Here is a 23,893-nt window from a genome sequence, read left to right as displayed (position 1 = left end):
TGTGGTGGGAGATCCACTTTGGGGGGACCATAACATGGCCCCCCAAAGTCCTATCTCCCTAAAACTTGGGGAGGGCATGGTAGTAGGACAGGTAGGAGCAGATCCCCTGAACATTGGGTGCATTTTGCTTGCAAAATGCCACTTCAAGGCACCTAAAGCTCCTTTGTTTTGCCCCATAGGGAATAGTGGAGAATGGAGGAGGATAGGGGCACCTTCTTTGGGAGGCCATACAATGCCCCCCCTCCCAAAGAAGGTTCTCCCTGAAACTTGGGAGTAGGTTGGGAGGAGAGGCAGACGCAGGTCCCCTGAAAATTGGGTGCATTTTGCTTGCAAAATGCCACCCCAAGCCACCTAGAAAGCCCCCTTGTTTTTCCCAATAGGGAATAATGGAGAGTGGAGGAGGATGGGGGCACCTTTTGGGGGGACATAACATGGCCCCCCAAAGTCCAATCATTCTGAAACTTGGGGGGTCGTTAAAGGAGAGTTAGGAGAAGGTCCCCACCAAGTTTGGTTTGCTTTGTAAAGAAAATGCACCCCCCCCCAGGCTCCCGGGAAGCTGGGAGAATGTTCCTCATTGAAAACAACGGCCGAATCTTTACGAAGCAAACCCGAATCTTTCCAAGTTGAGTTCTCTTTATTCCAAATCTTTTTCCCAATTCGGGTATTATGAATTGGGAAATCCGAATCACCCTGGCCCTGCACACCCCTAGAAGGGAATAGAATATTTTGTTTAACAACAACAACAACATTAGATTTATATACCGCCCTTCAGGACAACTTAATGCCCACTCAGAGCAGTTTACAAAGTATGCTATTATTATCCCCACAACAAAACACCTTGTGAGGTGGGTGGGGCTGAGAGAGCTCCAGAAAACTGTGTCTAACCTAAGGTCACCCAGCTGGCTTCATGTGGAGGAGTAGGGAATCAAACCCAGCTCTCCGGATTAGAGTCCCACACTCTTAAACGATACACCAAACTGGTTTAAATGAATGGCTGTTTAATGATTGCTTAAAAATAGAGGACAACAGCTTATTTTAAACACAGTTGGAAGGGTAATGCAGACAGCTGAAATGTTGGTACATATATTTGTTATTCTAAATTATGTAAGTGGGAAGAAAAGAAACTCATACAAGAAGTGAGTGATCTGCTATGATATGTATTCCTTTATTAAGTAATTTGTTAAATTCATGCATCTGAATGTATATAACTTTCCCTTAGCTGTATTAATGTCTCTCCCCCAATATTTTCTTTAGCAATACAGTGTGAAGGTCTCATTCTGGACAATGGGACCATTCAGCCAAAAAAGGTCCTGTACCTGTATAGTGATGTAGTGCGGTTTAGCTGTCACTTAGGACACAAAAGAGTTGGTCCTCTCTCTACTCAGTGTTATCATTTTGGATGGTCTCCACCGCCTCCTATCTGTAAAGGTAGGCATTTTTACAGGTTCTTTAGCAGATATGAATGTACTTGGTATGCTTAAAATTGGTTTTGTCTATATCATGGTATTTTGCCATACAAAGAAATCTGTTCACCACAAATATTTTTTGAGTCTGATGATGTGTTCAGTCATTCTGGAATATGTTTAGGTATTCTCTAGTTTTCCCAGGTCTGGAGAGCCCAGGCTAGCCAGTCTCATCAGATCTTAGAAGCTAAACAGGGTTGGCCTTGGTTAGTAATTGGATGGGGGATCACCAAGGATGTCTAGGGTCGCTACACAGAGGCAGGCAATGGCAGACCACCTCTGTTCATGTGTTGCTTTGAAAATCCTTTGGGGTTGCCATAAGTTGGCTGCCAGTTCAAAGCACTTTATACACAAATTCTCAAATTAGCACTGAGTGAAATTTTCCAGGCTTAATTCAGAAAGGCTACAGACATTTATGAATGATTTTGTGAAACTTTGGGTGTGTGTGTGTGTGTGTGTGTGTGTGGGGAAACATTTTGGAATTTACAAATATTACATTTACAAAGTTATCATGATATGCATTTAACCATTTAGCAAGCTAGCAAAATGGTAAGCCATTTGCCTGTCTCATCCTACCCAGTGTGTAGGAAAATTCTCTCCCTATAATATTTCCCCAGGTTTCTTACAATATGTGATAAAGTTCTCCTGAAAGGATGATACAGACGATGAGCTCAGCAAGTATTTAAATGCATATGGAGGTAGATTGCCACTTGGGGTTTATCTGCGAGTTTAAGAGTAACTGCTTCTCCAGGGCTTCTTCCCTGTCATTGTTTGAAGCTAGGAGCAATGCAGATGGTGCCAGTAATTCAAGCCTTTCCCAAACAAACTCCACCCTCCTTCTTGACTGGATCTCAGTGCAGTCAGTAGCAACGTTTGAGGTGATTGTGAAAATTGATCCATGCACAGTGATCCTAAGCATGCCCTCTTGGAAAAATGTTATGTTAGGACTTGTCTTGGATAAACAAGTTCAGAATTGGAATAAAATTTTCTTAGGAGAATTGGAATAAATTCCAGAATTGGAATAAAATTTTCCAGGAGAAGTCAACTCTTGTCAGCCACCTAGCAACATTACAGATGGCAGAATTATTACTGATTTTCAAGAAGAATATCCACATGGTCAGCAGGTGGAATATGAGTGTAACCTCAGATTTGCAATGACTGGATCCAAGAAGATAGAGTGTGTCGATGGACAATGGACATCTTTGCCATTGCACAGGTAAGCTGTGCCTTCCAGAGAAATGCGTTCATGGGAAAAACCATGTACTTCAGCTTTGTTTAACTCTCCCTCTCCCTCTGCTACAGAGACAATGAAAATATTTTCTACTGGTACTTCTCAGTATATGTTTTAAAAAACATCTGTTACATAAAATTCAAAAATAAAAGTACTAGAACGATTCTACAGCAAGGCATAACATTTGAAATAGTGTGTATAGACTTGTTTTCGCAGTGACATCAAATCAAGTATACTTAAGTGGATTGCACTACAATCTCAGTTCTTTAAAATAAGTACAGCAACCAAATTTAGATTGTGTTACTGCATCTATAACTGCAGTAGGATTTGCAGATAATTTACACATCATTTCCAGTGATAAATCAAGGCAGTCCAAGTCCCATTGTGAGGCTGAGTTCCATTTGGAAGTTATTCTAAGTGAAGCTGAAATGAACTTATCTTAAAAAAAAATCTCCTCAAAATTCTCATCTGCAAATTTTGATGATGAATATTCTGAGAATCTTCTTCATCACTGAAAGTGAATGTTGAGGTCAAATTTTGCCATCAAAACACTGTGTGGAATTTGAATGTGTGAATATGTATTTTTGATTTTTCATTTTTGTGCATGGTTGGGATGACCATTCCCCCCATCTATATTGTTTGGCAAATCTTACTGTCTAATTGAGTAAGAGTATTTCAGACAACTCACTTTATACCCTGGTGCACCACCATAGGGCGCTGCCTTGGAGGGAAGCCTAGGCAAGGCACCATGTCCCTCCAGAAAACGTGCCATGGTTGGAAGCCCAGGCAGGGAGTAGGATTGAAGCAGATGGCAATGCCCACCTTCCGCTTTCACCCAGCTGGTATTAGGAGTGGAGCAGGTGGCAATGCCCTCCCCCCCAACTTAACCCAGTTGGTATTAGGAGCGGAGCAGGTGGCAATGCCTAACCCCTGCCTTAACCCAGTTTGTATCAACAGTGGAGCAAGTGGCAATGCCCCTCCCCCTTTGAACCACTTGGGATCAGGAGTGGAGCAGTTGGCAATGCCACCCCCACCTTAACTCAGCTGGTAATAGGAGTGGAGCAGATGGCAATGCCCACCCCCCATTTTAACCCAGCTGGTATTAGGGGTGGAGTAGGTGGCAATGCCCTCCCCTGCCTTAACCCGGCTGGTATTGGTGGAGCAGGTGGCAATGCTCACCCCCACCATCACCCATTTGGGATCAGGAGTGGAGCAGGTGGCAATGCCCACCTTGCGCCTTCACTTGACTGGGATCAGGCACAGAGCAGGAAGCAATGCCCTTCTTCCCTTCACCCAGCTGGGATAAGGAGCAGGTGGCAATGCCCACCCTCTTCAACCTACTGGAATAAGCCACTGAGCAGGCGGTAATGTCCACCCTGTCTTCACCCTGCTGGAGTCAGGAGCCAAGCATGTAGCAATGTCTGCCCCCCTTTCAACCTGCTGGAATCAGAAGCAGAGCAGGTGGCAATGCCCACACCTCCTTCACCCAACTGGCATCAGGAGCAGAGCAGGTAGTAAAGCCTGCCACCCACTTTCACCTGTCAGGATCAGGCATGGAGCAGGAGGCCATGCCTGTTCCTCTCTTCACCCAGCGGGGACCTGGTGGCAATGCCCACCCCCCTTTACCCACCTCAGATCAGGATTGGAGCAGGAGGCAATGCCTGCACTCCTTCACCCAGCCATAGTCAGGCACAAAACAAGAGGTAATGCCCCCCCTTTACCTGGCATGTATCATGTATGGAGCAGGTAGCAAATCCCACCACCCCTTCACAAGGCCAAGATCAGGCAGATCAGGTGTGGAGCAGATGACAATGCCACCCCCTCCTTCACCAGCTGGAATCAGTGATGGAGGAGGAGTGAATGCCTGCCTGCCCGCCCTCCCGTTTCTAGATCCTGTTGTATTTTTTCCCTACAACGGGCTTTGCTGCTAGTTTCCTGTATTCCTGAATGCCATTTTTATAGAATTTGTAGGCCATTTATGTACAACTGATGCAAAAACAGGTGTCAATTCTAATGGCTCTATTTCTAACACAATATATTAAATTGATCTGAAGGAAGGATGACCACAGTTTTGTACAAGTGTGCAGAACCTTTTTTAGAAGTGACTTTTGAAATACAAGTAGAATTGTCAACAAATCTGGGAACATTCCTTGAAAATGTATTGACCTTTAAAACTGTAGATGTTCAGCTCCACTTCTGAGTTTATGTGGCTATTTAAAAATAGAAGCAGATCAGTTTTAGCAGCCTCCTAGGTGGCCATTCCAGCCACTGACACCGGGAGGTTTTTTTAAAGACCACCCAATTACATGTTATAGGGACAGAACATATGGTGCTGATGTGTCTGGGCCTGGGAAGATCTGGACTCATCAGCCCACATGGGTGCCACCGTGCCTCTTTGGGAATATTTTCCAAAGCATCAAAGCTAAGCACGTTTGGAAAGACTTCAGGAAAGGTGTGGAAAATTTGAGGGACGCAGAAGCACCACAAAGCTGTGGGGAAGTGGGAGGAAAAAACTGCTTCCCAATAACATCCAACCCAGTGCAAACAATCTGTGTGTAAGTGACTGAGGCCCAGACTACATGTTACGTATACCACAGGATCACCAGAGGAACTTTCAGAGGGATGCTAGCAGTGAGTTTCCTGTGGGAAATCAAACCAGAAGCCCCACCGTGGCCTGATTCAGATGAGGACTGCAGCATGGGGGAGGGGCTCCTGCCCTCCACCCAAGCTATTTTTCCGACCTGAAACCATCTCAGGAGTTATATGCCATGCGGTGGTGCTTTGTGGTGCTTCTGTGCAGTCTTCTCTCCACCCATCACGAGGCACAAGAGGCTGCTGGGGGCGGAGGAGCCTAATAAGGCCACTGCCTTTGTCCCCCTACAGTGTTCCCAGATGCCCAAGAAAGCCTGGCTGCCTCCCCCTCCTTCGGGGAGGCAAACACTGGCCCCCAGACAGGCGGCTATTGCCACAGTTGGGGAGTGTCACATTGTAGACCTCCTCCCACCATGCCATGGTCATGATCTAAATCATGAAATAAGTTCTGAAATAAGTTCCCATGGGAACTCACAACTGCCAAATGGCTGCTATTCCCTATGGCGATCACACTGGCCTGAAAAATGCTTTATCAAACATACAGGAGATGCTTGACATGGGGGAATTGGCACATTGATAGAGAAATGATGGACGGTGTTGCTTTTGAGAATTAAATGGAATGTTCTGCTCCCTTAAGAGTAAAACTACTAATTTTATGAGTGGAAGAATCTGGGCCTACTCAAGTTCATTCACACTCCTTTATGTGATTTTCTCTAGTGGAGAAAAGAATCTGTGGGCCACTTCCTCCTATTCAAAATGGACATGCTGTCAGCAGAAACAAAAACCGATATTTCCATGGTGACACAGTGAGATATGAATGTGATGAAGCCTTTGCTGTTGTTGGGACCAACCCAGCCAAGTGTCTCCATGGAAAGTGGGACTTACCTTCATGTGCTGGTAAGCCACAACATAAGAAACAAGCCAGCTAAATGATATGTAGGTGCTTTATTGGTCCTATCATTACTTATTGCATTAGCATAAACAGAGATGAAGCAGAAAGACCTGACCTCGGTTTGTAGCTTGTCCCTGCCATTGACATGCTAATGGAGCTGTGAGCAAGTGGCACCTTGACCTCAATGTTCCTTCTGTGAAATGTGAATAATAGCCAGGAGTGTTGTAAAAGTTAATTGCAATTTATCTGTAATGGAGTTTAAAAATTAAACAGTCTATATGAAGATAGAAGAGCCCTGTGGCACAGAATGGTAAGCACAGTACTGCTCTCCAAGCTCTGCTCACAACCTGAGTTCGATCCTAGCAGAAGCCAGGTTCAAGTAGCCGGCTCAAGGTTGACTCAGCCTTCCGTTCTTCCGAGGTCGGTAAAATGAGTACCCAGTTTCCTGGGGGTAAAGTGTACATGACTGGGGAAGGCAATGGCAAACCACCCCATAAAAAGTCCACCAAGAAGACATCGTGATGCGACATCCCCACCCCCCCTCGTGGGTCAGTAATGACTCAATGCTTGCGCAGGGGACTACCTTTACCTTTACTTTATATGAAGATAAATAACAGAAACACTTTTTTCAGGTTGCTTAATTCCTTTCCATTGTTATTTGCTAACAAACAACATTACTTAAACAACATTTGAATTGGTAGATGGTTGTGCACGTCCAAAGATACCTAAGAATACAAACTCTGACCCCCTGAAAAGCCGCTATAACTACAATGAAGTTGTAAGCTACAGCTGTGATTCCCGCCAGCATAAAACAAAATGTATTAGAGGAACATGGTCACCCAAGCCAGACTGCAGAGGTAAAGTCTTGCATGTTCTATACAAGTTGATGCTTTCTTAACTAGGATGACTGTGAGAGGCCAAAGTGGGGCAGAACAGATCAGTACTGCCTTCCTGCTTAGTTTTTGTGGGTGGGCCAAGTTCCATTATAAAGATCTCTTACAGCTATGAACTCTGCAACTCCCACCTTGGCTGCTGGTGAGATGCCATGCCACATAGGCCAGTAATGGTGAACCTTTTTGAGCCCGAGTGACCAAACTGCAACACAAAACCAACTTATTTATTTCAAAGTGCCAGCACTGCAATTAAACTTGAATACTTAGCTTTTAGTTAAAAAACACAACTCATATAGTTGTCCCAACTGATTAACATCTCTCTCTCTCACTCACTCAGGAGCCACGAATGAAAGTAAAGCAAGTTAAATCAAAGCAGTTTGCCCTTCTTTAGACCAGCAGCCCTGCTTCAAACTCTCTCTCTCTCTCTCTCTCTCTCTCTCTCACTCACTCACTCACTCACTCACTCACTCACTCACTCACTCACTCACTCACTCACTCACTCACTCACTCACTCACTCACTCACTCACTCACTCACTCACTCACTCACGAGTCATGACTAGGGGTGGCAAGGCCTGCCTGTTTCAGTAAACCTGATTCGGTTTTAACTGAATCAGGAAACCGTTTTGGTATTCAGGGAATACTGAAACGGCAAGCCGATTCTTCTTCAGGGGCCCGTATCCCACCTGTCCTCCAAACCTCCACCAAGGCCCAAGCTGTTCCCACTTGGGGGGGGGCATTTTATGGCCTCCCAAAGATGCTGCTCTTAGCTCCCCCTCCATTATTTCCTATGGCTTGTCTGGCTAGGGGTGGCATTTTGCATGCAAAATGCCCCCAAAACTTCAGGGGACCTCCTCCTGCCTGTCCTCTGTCCCTCCACCAAGGCTCAAGCAGATCTCACGTGGGGGGGCATTTTATGGCCTCCCAAAGATGCTGCTCTTAGCCCCCCCTTTCTCCATTATTTCTTATGGGGGAAATAAGAGAGGTTTATCTGGTTAGGGGTGGCATTTTGCATGCAAAATGCCCCCAACCTTCAGGGGCCCATCCCCTACCTGTCCTCCCACCCTCCACCAAGGCTCAACCAGATCCCACTTTGGGGGGGCATTTTATGCCCCCCCCAAAGGTGGTTCTCCTGCCACACCACTTTGTCTTTCTACTGTGGGGAAGACTTCCACACTGCAGAAACACATGGGATTGGGGCTGACAATGGCCACAGCCACAGTCCACCTGCACCCAAACTGCCAAATACCACACACCCCTCCCCAAAACCTAACCTCCCCTGTCCTGTGGCCAGCCACTTTCTATTGATTCCTGTTATGGGAAAATCTCCCACAGCAGGAACCCACGGAATGTGGCATCTATGGCCACAGGCATAGTCCCCCTTTTAAATCCACCCCCCACAGCCCCACACTGACCCAAAGACACCCTCCCCAACATTCCCACACCGGCAACTACCCCAGGAGCAGGCTGGCCAGCCGTCTCCCATTGTTCCCTGTGATGGGAACTTTTAAACTCTCTTTCCCAGGGCAATTATGCACAGCCCAGGGGTGCCACAATGGTGGGCACACTCCTGAGTGCGAGCTTGTCCCTGTGAAAGAGCACCTGAACCACAGACACCCTCCCCCAAATTCCCCCACCACCTACAGAGATGGCTGGCCAGCCAGCCCCATTGTTTCCTATGATGGGAACCAACTGCACAACAAAGAATAAAAGACAAACACACACTGAATAAAGTTTTTTAAAAATATTTTCTCACTTTCAAAGTACAAGTAGGCAAAGCATTGTGACACATTACACCAGCAGTCCCCCACACAGAAAAATAACACAACTCACTTAACATCAGAGAATTACAAAAACACAATTCCTGTCAAAACATTTTATTTCTTTAACAGCTGTAGGTTACACAGCAGGGGGGCACACCAAAGAGCATCCCAGCATTCCCCTACACAAAAATAAAAACTCACTTCACATTAAAGAATCACAAAAACACAATTCCTGTCAAAAACACTTTATTTCTTGAACAGCTGTAGGTTACACAGCAGGGGGGCACACCAAAGGGCATTCCAGCAGTATCTTACACAAAAATAACACAACTCAATTCACATTAAAGAATCACCCAAAACACAATTCCTGTCAAAAACACTTTATTTCTTTAACTGCTTTAGGTTACACAGTAGGAGGGCACAACAGGGCATGAAAGCAATCAACTTCCCCGATGTGTGCTGGGAGACAGGCTCAGCAAAGCGTCATGAATCATGCAATTTCCTGACCTGCCTGGCCAATAACTTCCTTTTTCAAAAGGTGGAGGAAGCTACAAGGGGCTCGGCCATACTAGACTTGATATTAACCAACAGGGAAGAATTGGTAGATGAGATGAAGGTGGTGGGGACCTTAGGGGGAAGTGACCATGTCATCCTTGAATTCCAGTTGCTGTGGGGGGCCAAGGAAGTTCATAGCCAGACTTGTAGGTAAGATTTTCGAAGGGCCAACTTCGATGAACTCAGAGGCTTGATGAGAGTCATTCCATGGGGAAGTGTGCTGGAAGGGAAAGGAGCGAGTGAAGGGTGGGCCCTTCTCAAACATGAGCTTTTGCAAGCTTAAGCCCTCACTATCCCAGCAAGACGGAAACATGGTAAGGGCTCCAAGAAACCAATGTGGATACACAGAGAGCTCCAGAATAAGCTAAGGGAGAAAAAGGAAATGTTCAGGAAATGGAGAGAAGGACAGACCTCTAAAGAGGAGTATATGAGGGTTACTAGGTACTGCAGATCAGCCATCAGAGAGGCCAAAGCTCAGTACGAGCTGGGTCTGGCCAGGAGGGCTAGCTACAATAAGAAAAACTTCTACAGATATGTGAGAAGCAAAAGCAAAGTAAAAGAGGCAATTGGACCGCTGTTGGGAGTAGATGGAGAAACTCTGATGCAGGACAGAGAAAAAGCAGACAGGCTTAATGACTTTTTTGCCTCTGTTTTCTCCCTGAAGAACTCAGGCACATCTAGAGATAGTAGAAAATGTGGCAGGTCACCTGAGTGGCTAATTGACATTGATAGAGAGGTTGTGGAGAGACATCTGGCTGCACTGGATGAATACAAATCCCCTGGGCCAGATGGGGTGCACCCAAGAGTGCTGAAAGAACTTTCTAGAGAACTTGCAGAACCCCTGTCCATCATCTTCAAGGCCTCCTGGAGGACTGGGGATGTGCCACAAGATTGGAGAAGAGCAAATGTTGTCCCAATCTTTAAGAAAGGGAAGAAGGATGACCAGGGAAACTACAGGCCAGTCAGTATGACTTCTGTTGCTGGGAAGATATTAGAACAGATTTTAAAGGGATCAATCTGTAAGCATCTGAAGGACCGCTCAGTGATCTGGGGAAGTCAGCATGGCTTTGTTCCTAACAGATCTTGCCAGACCAACCTGGTTTCCTTCTTTGATCTAGTGACCAGCTTACTGGATCGAGGGAACTCTGTTGACGTGATTTATCTGGATTTCAGTAAAGCTTTTGATAAGGTCCCCCATGACATTCTGATGGGCAAACTGGAAGACTGTGGAGTGGACAGTTCAGTGGATAGGGAACTGGTTGGAGGACCGCACTCAAAGAGTGGTGGTCAACGGCGTTTCATCAGATTGGAGGGAGGTGTCTAGTGGGGTGCTGCAGGGTCAGTTTTGGGACCGGTACTTTTCAATATTTTTATCAATGATCTGGATGAAGGAGTGGAAGGGCTGCTCATTAAATTTGCTGATGATACCAAATTGGGAGGAGTAGCAAACACCCAAGAAGATAGAATTAAAATTCAACAAGACCTGAATACTCTGGAGAAGTGGGCAGCTGTGAATAGGATGCAATTCAACAAAGACAAGTGCGCAGTATTACATCTGGGCCAAAAAATGGGAAGCACAAATACTGGATGGGGGATACACTTCTGGGTAGTAGTATATGTGAAAGGGATCTTGGGGTAAGAGTGGACTGTAAACTAAATATGAGCAGTCAGTGTGATGCAGTGGCAAAAAAGGCTACTTCAATCTTGGGTTGTATCAAAGGGGCCATAGCGTCGAAATCGCAGGAGGTCATAGCCCCTCTCTATACTGCCTTGGTCAGGCCGCACCTGGAGTATTGTGTGCAGTTCTGGAGGCCTCACTTCAAAACGGATGTGGACAAAATCGAGAGGGTGCAGAGGAGAGCGACGAGAATGATCAGGGGTCTGGAGACTGAGCCCTACGAGGAAAGGCTGAGGGACTTGGGAATGTTTAGTTTGGAGAAGAGGAGGTTGAGGGGGGACATGATTGCTCTCTTTAAATATTTGAAAGGCTATCATTTGGAGGAGGGCAAGGAGCTGTTCCAGTTGGCAGCAGAGGGTAGGACCCGAAGCAATGGGCTTAAATTACATGCACAAAGCTGGATATTAGGAAAAACTTTTTCACAGTCAGAGTAGTTCAAAAGTGGAATCAGCTGCCTAGGGAGGTGGTAAGCTCCCCCTCACTGGCAGTTTTCAAGAGGAGGCTGGATGAATACTTGTCAGAGATGCTTTAGGCTGATCCTGCACTGGGCAGGGGGTTGGACTAGATGGTCTGTATGGCCCCTTCCAGCTCTATGATTCTATGATACTACACAAAAATAACACAACTCACTTCACTGTTTTTGACAGCAATTGTGTTTTGGGTGATTCTCTGATGTGAAGTCAGTGTGGGGCTGTGGGGGGGGTACACCAGCGTGCTCCTCTTTGGCCTGGCGGTTGTGGGGGGATCTTCCCAATTACCCCTCACATGACAGGTCCTCTCCCTCCCATCCTTTCCGGCAAGGCAGGACAGTGGGTGATGCTACTGATGGCAGCTTCCTTTGGGCACTTGCGCAGCAGCTAAGGAACTGTTTCACATATATTTCAGCCACACGGTGCCCCCATCCATTGCAAACGCAGAGCCCTCTGAGCAGGGGGAATGGGTCACTCGACTGATGTCCTTCCTGCAAAGGCAGGAAGGTGGCCGCTGTCAGCTGCTGCTGCCGCTGTCCCATTTCCATCTCCCCTTCTCAGGAACCACTCTGACCCATCCAAGCAATGCCTCCTCTCCTGCCCATCCCCTACTTTCCGCAAAGGCAGGATGGCGGATCAGGTCAGCCCCTGCTTCATGAGGTACTATCCTGTTACTGCTCCCTCCTTGGTTACACAGCTTGGTTGCGCTCGCCCAGCTGATTGTATTGTGTACGGATATAGTCGGTTGACAATGTGGTGGCACCCATCAACGAGACTGACGGGACCGCTTTCAGCTGGATGGGAATGTGTCCTGCAACTCCTGTCCTTTCTGTCAAGGCAGGAAGGTGGGTACTGTCGGCTGCCACTGTATTACTCCTCAGTGGGATCCTCAGTTGAGGAGCCGTAGCTGCTGGGGGGATCTTCCCCCTCCCCCTCCTCATGTCGGACAGAACAAGACAGAGAGACAGATAGAAAGATGTATTGAAAAACAACAACAAAACCATTGGAAAAAGATGGACACACAAGCCTACAGATGGATGATGATAGAGAAAGGAAAATAGAAAACAACGTAGTTGTTGAAAGAGAAAAAAAGACAGCTAGAGATGGAAAGAAATAATAAAGGACAGATATATACATAGAAATAGAGAGATTCTGAAAACAGTGGTGGAATCACATACGAAGAGACAGAGAGAGATCGAAAGTTGCAAACAGACAGTGAGAGGGAAAAACAGAGAAACAGATTGAAAGGGGCACACAGATGTCAACTGTTCTAGAAGTAGAAATAGAATGCGAACGCATCAACGAGATATAGAATCGAACAGAACACGCCACGTCTATGGAGAAAAGGACTGAAAATCAAAAACAAAGAAAGAGACAAACAGTACAGAATGTATCAGTATAAAGCAAAGGACACTAGAATGTATGCACAAACATTAGAGAATGAATGTTAGAGAATGGTATATGGTTGGAGAACTGTATGTAGAGATAGATAGAGTGTCCCGGCCCCTCCGCACTGGGAATACCAGCGCGTTCTTCTTTGGCCTGGAGGTTGGGGGTGGGATCTTCCCACTTACCTCCCACATGACAGGTCCTCTCCCTCCCATCCTTTCCGGCAAGGCAGGAAAGTGGGTACTGTTGGCTGCCTCTGCCACACTGTTCCTCAGTGGGACCCTCGAGTGAGGACCCATGGTGGCTGGGGGATAGTCTCCCTCCCCCTCCTCATGATGACATGTCCTCTCCCTTCCATCTTTTACAGCAAGGCAGGAAAGTGTGTACTGTTGGCTGCCTCCACCACACTGTTCCTCGGTGAGACACTTGGGTGAGGACCCACGGTGGCTGGGGGATATTCCCCCTCCCCCTCATGATGACATATCCTCTCCCTCCCATCTTTTCCGGCAAGGCAGGAAGGTGTGTACAGTTGGCTGCCTCCGCCACACTGTTCCTCGGTGGGACCCTCGGGTGAGGACCTGCAGATGCTGGGGGATATTCCCCCTCCCCCTCCTCATGATGACAGGTCCTCTCCCACCTACTCTGGGAATAGCAACGTGCTCTTCTTTGGCCTGGTGGGTGGGCACATGGGGGGTGCTGCCGGTGAGCAGCTAGAACCCCCACCCCCTGAGGGGAGGCGGCTCGACGCTGCCTCCCCATGCCCGCCAGGCCCGGCGGCTGCCCCAGTACACACCTTCTGGCCTGCACCGGGAATACCAGCATGCTCCTTTTCAGCCTAGCAGGCAGGCACATGGGGGGTGCCGCCAGCGAGCGGCCAGATGCCCCCACCCCCTGAGGGGACGTGGTTCATCACCATTTCCCTGTGCCCGCCAGGCCCGGCAGCCGCCGCCATCACCCACCGTTCCTTTATCGCTGGGAATACCAGCACACTCTTCTTTGGCCTGGCAGGCAGGCACATGGGGGGTGCCACCGGCGAGCGGCCAGACTCCCCGCCCCCTGAGGGGAGGCGGCTCAACGCCTCCTCCCCGTGCCCACCAGGCCCAGTGGCCGCTGTCATCACCCACATTCCTGCCATTGCAGGGAATACCAGCATGATCTTCTTTGGCCTGGCGGGCGGGCACATGGGGGGTGCCACCAGCAAGCAGCCAGACCCCCCACCCCCTGAGGGGAGGCGGCTCATTGCTGTCTCCCCGTGCCTGCCAGGCCTGGTGGCCGCCGCCAAAACCCACCGTTCCTTTATCGCTGGGAATACCAGCGCGCTCCAGTTTGGCCTGGCAGGCAGGCACATGGGGGGTGCTGCTGGTGAGCGGCCAGACCCCCCACCTCCTCCCCATGCCCACCAGGCCCGGAAGCCACCAGCATCACCCACCGTTCCTGTATCGCTGGGAATACTGACGCACTCCACTTTGGCCTCCACGAACCACGAACCACGAACCGGTTCAGCAACAGGAGATGTTAGTTGCGGTTCGCGAATTCAGGATCGTCGTCTGCACCGAACCATGATCCGCTGGTTCGTTAAATTTTTTTGATTCGTGCCATGACTGAAAGTAAAGCAAGTTAAATCAAAGCAGTTTGCCCTTCTTTAGACCAGCAGCCCTGCTTGCAAGCACTCTCTCTCTCTCTCTCTCTCTCTCTCTCTCTCTCTCTCTCTCTCTCTCTCTCTCACTCAAGAGCCACGACTGAAAGTAAAGCAAGTTAAATCAAAGCAGCTTACTCTTTTTTAGAAAGCTAGCCCCAGCAGCCTGGCTGCTGCCTCTGCTTCCTGCTGCTAAAGAGACGGGCAGCAGGGAGGCAGCCTTGAGGAAAAGGAATCACGTGGGCAGGGCCAAAACCCATGTGATCTCTGCTCAGAATGCCGTTCCAGGCATTCCCCCTCCAAATGAGCCCTGGAACTAGCGCTCCGGCAACTTGGCTTGCGTGCCCACAGAGAGGGCTCTCCATGCCAGCTGTGTGCCATAGGTTCACCATTGCTGACATGATATTGAAAGCATCCGATAAGCACATGGAAAGAAGCAGTAGCTTGTGACACCATCACCACTGGATTTCTCTTGGCACCAAAGCAGCCAACTGCTTTGATTTTGCTCAGCCTCAAAATGGAGCATAGAGTGATATGGAGAAAGTAGATTGAGAGCTCCAGCCCAGGGTTCAAAGGCAAGAAATCCCAGATTAGACTGCACACCTGGCTTCTTTATCACCTGTGGCCCAAGTCATAGAAATCTGGAGTGAATGATATGACTGCAAATTCACATTAAAGTTGCAAGCAGGAACTTGTGGCTAGGATGCCTTGCTTTGGCTGCAGCCCCAAAAGCACGGAAACCTGACTGGTTCTCGTTCTGCCTAGAATGCCAAACTGGAGGAAGGGTGGGATTTAAAGAAAGAAAAAAGGCCAGCAGTGGTTCACCACATTGGTGGTTCTCACATTGTGTTGCCACTCTCACAGGTGGGTTGAAAGGCCAGGAGTTGGGAGGAAGAAGAAAAGAGTGAGGTAAGAGAGGAAGCTCTGAGAGGCTCAAGGGCAAATCTGAGTTTGCCTCTCTTCATAAAGTGCATGAAACACAGCCTGTTTCATTGCTGTTACTGTTATTATTACTATTAATATAAATGTATAGTCCAAGCAGTCTCGAAGTGGATAACAACATGTATTAAATTAGTAAGATAAAAATATATTCAAAATCTCAGGTACAGTAAATAATATCTCAGTGCAGCGATCCATACTGCGCAACCCATACACGCATAACCCATGGGGTGGGAAATGGCAAGCTATTTAAGGTGAGTCAGAGAACTGGGGTGAGGGGGGTTCTTGGTGGGTCCTTATATTTTCACTAAAGCAATTAAGTGGTCACAGTGTTGAATTTGTCTAAGAGGAAACGATTAAAGACCTTTAAGAAAAGGTCCATGATAGTAGTTTCCAAAATAAGAGATTCCAAGATGTCTCATGTTATTTTGACTCATTAATTTCTAATGGAAAGATATTTTTGTTAAAGAACTCTGCCCGCCTCCACCTCACGTTCCAAATGCCGCTGAAATAATTGAGGTGAGAAACTATGAAAATGGAGAAAAGATGCGATTTACATGTAAGGAACATTTCCTGCTTGAAGGGCCAGAAGAAATATCATGTGAAGATGGAAAGTGGGAAACACCCCCACGCTGTATTGGTGTGTATTTCCCCCTTATTTTGAGAAGTTCAATGTTATAGAAAAGTATGAATGACAGTAACTTGACAAAAGTGGTATGTTCTGTCCAATTCTACACACGTTTATTTAGATGTGAGGGTTTCTGAAACTCCCCTTCTATTTCCAAACTTCATTGTCAGGCATACAGGCTTCTGATCTGTATTAGGACCAAGGTGGTTGGGGATGGGAGAGGGGTCTTAAACCTTGCCCCTCCCCCCCATTTTCCTAACCTGAAACAGCTCCAGGCAGCTGCTGTTTGTCTCAGTAAGAGCGGAACTACAAGTGACAAAAGGCACAGATTGGACACTTGCCAGCTTCTCTCAAATTTTGATGGGAAATGTAGGCAGTTTGGTGGAATGTTGGACAAGTGACAGTTGAAAAGTCCATTGGACAGCAGTCGGAGAGCCAAGCTGCAAGACTAGGATGCCTACATTTCCCATCAAAACTTGAGGGAAGCTGACAAGTGTCCAATCTGTGCCTTTTGTCACTTGTAGTTCCGCTCTAAGAAAACTGATGTGTACTGTTAGGAGGATGCAAAGGGGCAGCATAGAAATGTATCTCCAGGCTTAATAATAACATTAACATAATAACATTCAGTTTATATACCACCTGTCATGGCTACAGGTCTCTGGTGCCTCAATCCAGCCAGCAGAGTTCTACAAGCCGGGCTAAATGCAGTTATCAAATTGGCAAGAGAAGGAAAGTCCCTCAAATGCCCTCAATTACTGCCACCAGTCCCTCAGGGTCCCCAAAGCTTAGGAAGGGAGGGACACCACTCCAAGCCTATAAGGGAGCTATAGTAGCAAAGTCTACCTTGCAAAGGTGTGGTTGCAGGCAGAGTTCACAGCAGACAATAGTTATCTGGTAGGTGGTTCATGAGACAGGCAAAAAATGGGTTCAGCAAAGTCCTTGAGTTTTGAGAACCCAAGTCACACACCCACACACAAATATAATATAGTTATTTATTAAGGTGCACAGTCACATTAGAATATACAAGACAGAATGGGAGGATCAAATAATTAAACCTATAGCTCTATTTGCTCTAACTATTACATACCAACATAGAAGCTTCCCGAACCACGGCCAAATGCACTGAACCAGGCTTCTTCCGAACGCTGGTTCGTTTGCCGTCAACAATCACGAACTGCTGGATCGCAATCGCACAATCGTCAATTTCGTGGGTTTTTGAAGTTCATAATGTGGTTCGTGCCCATCTCTAATCAGAACCTGTAGATCCATAGGCATTGTACCTGAGCAACCTCATCTAAGACATTGTTTGATAACCCTTCCACATACCGGTGTATAAGGGCTGCCTCATTCTAGTCCAAACCCTGGGCCAATCGTTGGAATTCAGTGGTGTACTGAGTATGGTGCCCTTCCCCTGTTTTATGGCACATATTATCTGGTTGGCCTTTTCAGCTTTCAGGGGGTTTGCAAAAGTAGCGGTAATGTGGGGGACACAGTTTGGGAAGTTTTCCAGCATTGTAGACTTGGAGAGCAAGAAAGGTGTGGCCTATTTGGCCACCTGCCCCTTTAAGAGACTTAGAATAAAGCAAACCTTCACCTTGTCTGTGAGGAAATCTCTGGCCTGGATTTCTATGCAGAGCTGACACTGGGCAAGGAAGGCTGGGAATTCCTCCACATTGCCCTCTAACCTGTCTGGGGGGTTGACTGGGCACCTGACAGACTGAGGTGCAGCAGGTGCGGTACGGAGAGTGGCAAGCTGCTGTTGCAATGCATCTGGTGTGTGAGTGAGTTGCACCTGAGCTTGTAGTGCTGTGAGGCTCCCCAAGGTAGCTGCTACCATTTCCATGTCATGGAGGTTTGGGGTGGAAGCAAACTGTTGGGTGCCAGGCCAGGGTGGCATGGGCTGCATTTCCAGAGCATGGAGGGCTCAGGCAAGGGGCCAATTCCAACAGTGTAATCAAGGTCCAGTCCTAGGCCAAATGTCTGTAGTAGCCTGTTCCAAGGAGCATTCCAAATGCAAGGCCAGAAGGTCTGAGAGTCATCTGTAGGCAAATTCCAGGGCTAGATAAAGGCAGAGTCAGGGCCAGTCCAAGGAGTCTCAGGAAACAAAGCAGAATCCAATGCAAGAGTCTGAGAGGTGGCAACTTGTTGCTTCCATGCCTCATGGTCTTCCTTGGCTGCGTTTTATAGTTAGATACCTGAGGGCTGGGCTTGCTTCCATCTCTGGCACTCCAAGGGTGTGACAAAAACAAAAGAGACCCGCCCCCCCGGTCAAGAAACCTCAATATACACTCAATGGATGAACCACACCACTGGAATCAATAAACCATATAAAGCATTCCATTTTGATATCATTTGAAAGTGCAAGGTGACTTAGTGTTCTAATAAATACTAATAAATATTTAAAAGTTATGACAAAAGTCAATTCACATTCCAATAATGAAAGACATATCTCTGTCAACAAGTACATTCAGTTACCAAATCATACAAACAATAGCCACCTGTAACTTGTGAACTCAGTCCAAAAATACTGTAAGAGCTCAGTCTATCAGAAATTATATAGTTTTTCTTTTTCTTCCAAATAAGTGCATGGAAAAGGGATGCTCCGGTAGGAACCCCACTGGTGAAGGTAACTCTTCAATGTATTTCCAAATATGTAACCTGCTTTTCTTTTTACTTTTTCAGTGGAGCTGTGAAGATGGGGGAAGGAAAAAGACCCCCTCCCTCTGTCCAACAAGGGGTTGGCTGAACAATCTATCTTGTTTCATATAATCACTTCATCAGGGGGCCACGCATTTGGTCTGCCAGACATGAGGTATATAAATAAAAAAATGTTTGAATAAAAATATTTACATGCACCAGCTGTCTCTTTGAATTACCTAGAAGAATTACATTGAATAACTCACCAAAATCACAGGAAAACAAATCTCACGTGCTATTCTCTGCACACCACAAACATCGCCACTCCCCACAAGAGTCAATTTAAATAATGCCGCTCCCCACGTGAATCAATTTAAATAACATGCAGCAGCTCACAGCAATCAAATTAAAGACACAGGACCCAAATACACATTGGAGAGTTTGGTGTAGTGGTTAAGAGCGTGGGACTCTAATCTGGAGAGCCGGGTTTGATTCCTCACTCCTCCACTTGAAGCCAGCTGCGTTACCTTGGGCTAGTCATGGCTCTCTGGAGCTCTCTCAGCCCTACCCACCTCACAGGGTGTTTTGTTGTGGGGATAATAACATACTTTGTAAACCAATCTGAGTGGGCATTAAGTTGTCCCGAAGGGTGGTATATAAATCGAATGTTGTTGTTGTTGTTGTTGTTGTTATTAGTGGTCATAAAGTACATGTTTAAAAAATCCTTACAGAAAACATGTTAAATTTAATTCATTATTAAGACCATAAGGGTGTAAACTCTCTAATGTGTAGGTCCAAAAAGCCTCTTTCTGCAGCAGATCCCATTGTGTTTTAGCAGGAGGTCTCTTTGAAACCACATAAAACTGTAAATTGAAATTCTGTTTCTTTTTGGTGACAATTTAAAAAGTGATCAACCAGGGGAGCTTCCATAGTCCTATTTCTAATTCTTGACATATGTTCTAAGATACATATACGGACTGGGGATGTTGGTCCTGATGAGCCTGCAGTTTGTCAGTCTGCTTGCTGGTTTCTGGTTCAGGGCTGGCTACCCAGGGCTCACCTTCTCTTGAGGAGCCCTCAATGCTGCTGTGTCCTGACTGGCACTTGACAAAGTGTGTGCATGCCATTTGGAGCTCTGCAGAGTCTGTGTGAGAGGTGTGGGGCAGCCTTAAATAACTTTTATGGACTGTTCCACTTTAAATAGCTTTTTATGGATTGTTCCATTGAGCAGCTGTTCTTTCTCCTCCACCCCCAATGTCTGGTGCTTGCCATTGTGTAATGGGAACAAAAACTACCCTGGCATTATTTAGACAATAAATAATTAATAAGACACTCTTCACAGGTGATTAAGTAATTAAAGAGATTTTGCAGGAGAATGGGTTTTATTTCCTGTTAGACACACAATGTGCCAGGCATCACTAATATTGTTACATAGTGGTAGAGTTGCGGTGGAGAGTGCCCTCAAGTCATAGCTGACTTATGGTGACCCCTGATGAGGCTTTCATGGCAAGAGACTAACAGAGGTGGTATGCCATTGCCTGCCTCTGCAACCCTGGTTTTTGTTGAAGGTTTCCCATCCAATTACTAACCAAGGCCGACCCTACTTAGCTTCTAGATCAGGCCCCACAAGATTCAGGAACTGTGAACATTTACAGTCCTAAACAAACATTTCCAACTCAACATGCACAAGACTGGGTTATTACTTGCACTTCACTCAACGAGCCTTACTTCCCAGTAAGCACACTTCGAATTGTAGCTTTCTTAGGAAGGATGTCCTGTTAACTTTACTAGTACCTTACTCATGAGAAAGGATGATTATTATAAGAGCTCAGAGAACAATCCTAAACAAATTTTATTCAGAATCTTTCTCAGGTCTGTTCAATTGCTGAAAAGTGTTCTCAGGATTGCACTGAGTCACACATGCTTTAGGCGAAAATGCCATTTACAATACCAGAAGTGGAAGAGGAAACGTGCAATCACAGCATTACTAATAATAAGTTTCTTAAAGTTCTGTTTTACAAAGGATTCAACATCAGGCTGTACCCGAAACAGTTTTCCTACTTCTAACTGTATTGCAGCCACCCCCAACCCCGCTAGCCACATGGATATTAATGCAATCTCGACATCAGATCACCCCAGCAGTTCATCAGAACTATGCCAGATTCACACAAACGCACCCTTCCCATCCAGGCCCAGTGATCACACCCCAGCACCAACTCGCCCCTTCTCACCCCTCATGCCTTGCCGCTGCATCTAGCTCTAACTTGCACAGCTCTATGAGTGCCTGATTCTGATCTCTTGGCTTACTGGGCCATGAAGGAGACAGTCTACCAGACCTCTCTATTGTAGCCTAGAAGCTCCTCTCCTGCCCTTTAATGAGTGTGCAGAGTGAATTGGTATTTTCCCAGATGAGCAACGTAAACACCTCTCACAGCTCATGCCTTCTCCCTTGGCTTGTAGAATAGCTGGTCTTCCTCAAGGTCAACCTTCCCTTTGATAATTTACCAAGATTGATCTATGAAGACGAGTAGGCTGATATGCTGCTTGGCAGAGTGTGTCAGCATCAGCTGTCTCACTTCCTGCTCTGCTTTGAAAGATAGGGGCCAGTTCATGTTCTAAAAAACTGATGTGGGACATAAAACCCAACCAAATATATATCCATTCTTGAAGGGAAAACCAGAGAAATAAAGCAACAATTAGGCTGGGAAGACACAGAACGGTGAATGTACTTCGGCTCCACCAGAAGAGGCAACAAGTTCTATAACACCAGTTCCAAACTGTGTTCAAAAAAATTATGTATGATTGGCTGTTTGTTACTAACACCCACTAAAGACACCCACTAAAGGGAAACAAAGTTAGGTATACAAGTTAAAAATATATTTGCATGAATGAGTAACCAAGAATATCACTGAAAGAATATCACTAAAATCCTGAGGAGGATACAGGGTGTGGAATGCTAATGGCGGGAGGCCTCACTGTATCCTGAGGAGGATACAGTGAGGCCTCCCGCCATTAGCATTCCACACCCTGGGAAACTCTTACAGGATGACTCAGCTCAACCCCACCCCTCCTGAGTAGATATAAATGACCTGCCACATCTTTTCCACACTGTGACACTGAGAGATCTCTATCTTTTGGTGCTACACCTCTGAAGATGCCAGCCACAGCTGCTGGTGAAATGTCAGGAACTACAATGCCAAGACCACGGCAATACAGCCCGGAAAACCCACAACAACCATCATTCTCCGGCCGTGAAAGCCTTCGACAATACAAAGGGGGGAGTTGTCATCTATTCCAGGCTAGAAAGGCAGTGTATGAAGAATAAATTGCCATTCATTTGTGATGGCTAATGGTTAACCAGGCTTGGCAAAAGTATTACATATATCCAAGTTAATATATTGATTTGCAATAGGGAATCAATAATTGGACAACATGTGGGCAAAGATAAGTATTTGCTGAACAAAGAGAAGCTAATTATTGCGAGAAGTCTCAAGAGGCTAGTCCCTGTTCAGTCATAGACCTGGAAGGATGAATTCCAATAAGGGTTGTCGCTGCTGATAGTATTAATGGAATGTTCATATTTGGGAGACTGACCCATAATCGAATGAAGTTGTGCACTTAACTGACTAAAAATGTTGGTAGGATATTTTTAAAAAATGACTTCAGCTATTTCTCCCATGAAATAAAACCCCAATAATGATGATTATATTTCATGTGAATCACAAAACTGACATGATGTGTTTGGCTATTTTGACTGAATGGAACGCTATGACCTCTGTCATTAGTAATGTCTAGTTGGTGACCTGTTTTCCAGCTCCAGATTTAATATTTTAAAAAATTAACATGATGTTTCTAAATTAGCATTTCTCCCCTGCTCGTGTCAAGCTGATTACATTTAGCATTGTACCTTGGCATCCTGCCTCCCTTCTTTGCAACATCCCTCCCACCTTCTGACTGGGATATAAGGGAGCAGAGATCTCCACGAAGGGAGCTTTTATTTTCTGAAACTTATCTTCTGGAACTTTTGTGAGTCTTTAAAGTGCCTCAGGGCTCAAATCTTGGTCTTTTACTGTGGATCAATACAGCTACCTGCCTGAAACTTAATATACATGTTTATTGTGTGGCCATAATAAGGCTTATGATACCCTATTCTCCACCTCCCCATCCACTCCACCAATGCATGGAATGGCTGTATTGCCATGAATCTGCCAGGTTTGAGTGACAATGTGCCCTTTTTTCTTTTAGCACCTTGTAGTATCACAAAGCAGCAACTGGAAGACAAAAATCTCCTTTTGTCTGAGGGCCAAAGACGTTCCCATGTGATTGGAAACACTCAGATGTTGGAATTCTTGTCAGGGAAGGATATATCCTCTCAGCTCCTTCAGTTAGGAAATGTATTGATGGGCACATGGATTTGCCATCCTATATCTCTGGTAAATGTGTTGATATATTTCTGTTGGATTATATAAAAGCCTCAGTGGCCCTCTGACTATCTCACTTCCCACTTTGAATGTCAGTGTTTGCCAGGTTTCCCCTTCACATCCTCTTACATTCTGCAGCCCTCTTGAAAGTGCTTCTTCGATCAACAAAACACTTCATACTCTTCATCCATTTCCTTGCCCTTCCTACATGAGAAAGATTAGCTTTCCCACCCCTCTCCTTTTTATCTGCCCATACTTAATGAAACGACAATGCTTGCATAGCAAAATGTGATGGAAGTTTCAGATTTTGAAGGCCTCATATGATTGTCTTAAAAGGTAGGTAAAGGTAGTCCCTTGTGCAAGCACCGAATCATTACTGACCCATGGGGGGGCCATCGCATCATGATGTTTTCTTGGCAGACTTTTTACGGGGTAGTTTGCCATTGCCTCCCCAGTCATGTACACTTTACCCCCAGGAAACTGGGTACTCATTTTACCGACCTCAGAAGGATGGAAGGCTGAGTCAACCTTGAGCCGGCTACCTGAATCTGGCTTCCGCCAGAATCGAACTCAGGTTGATTCTGAGAAAGCATCATGTTGATGTGATTGCATGATGTATTAATATGTAGAGGAGTCAAAGTATGTGTATGTCCACATGGAAAAGCTTTCTGTTACGGTCATTTTATAAACTTTAACAACATCAACAAC

General features: G+C 46.2%; 1 protein-coding gene across 1 annotated transcript; it reads left to right on the top strand.

The window, feature by feature from the left end:
• Positions 1–2,611: 2,611 nt before the first annotated feature.
• Positions 2,612–18,820, top strand: LOC129330314 (complement factor H-related protein 5-like). Its single transcript, XM_054980345.1, has 5 exons — positions 2,612–2,679; positions 6,004–6,183; positions 6,880–7,035; positions 15,969–16,139; positions 18,810–18,820. Exons 1-5 carry the CDS (start codon positions 2,649–2,651, stop codon positions 18,818–18,820), a joined length of 549 nt encoding a protein of 182 aa, XP_054836320.1. The 5' UTR covers positions 2,612–2,648.
• The last annotated feature ends 5,073 nt before the right edge of the window (positions 18,821–23,893 follow it).

Source organism: Eublepharis macularius, chromosome 5, assembly GCF_028583425.1.
Source record: "Eublepharis macularius isolate TG4126 chromosome 5, MPM_Emac_v1.0, whole genome shotgun sequence".
In the NCBI taxonomy this organism is placed as follows: Eukaryota; Metazoa; Chordata; class Lepidosauria; order Squamata; family Eublepharidae; genus Eublepharis; species Eublepharis macularius.
This window is presented reverse-complemented; position numbering and strand designations above follow the sequence as displayed.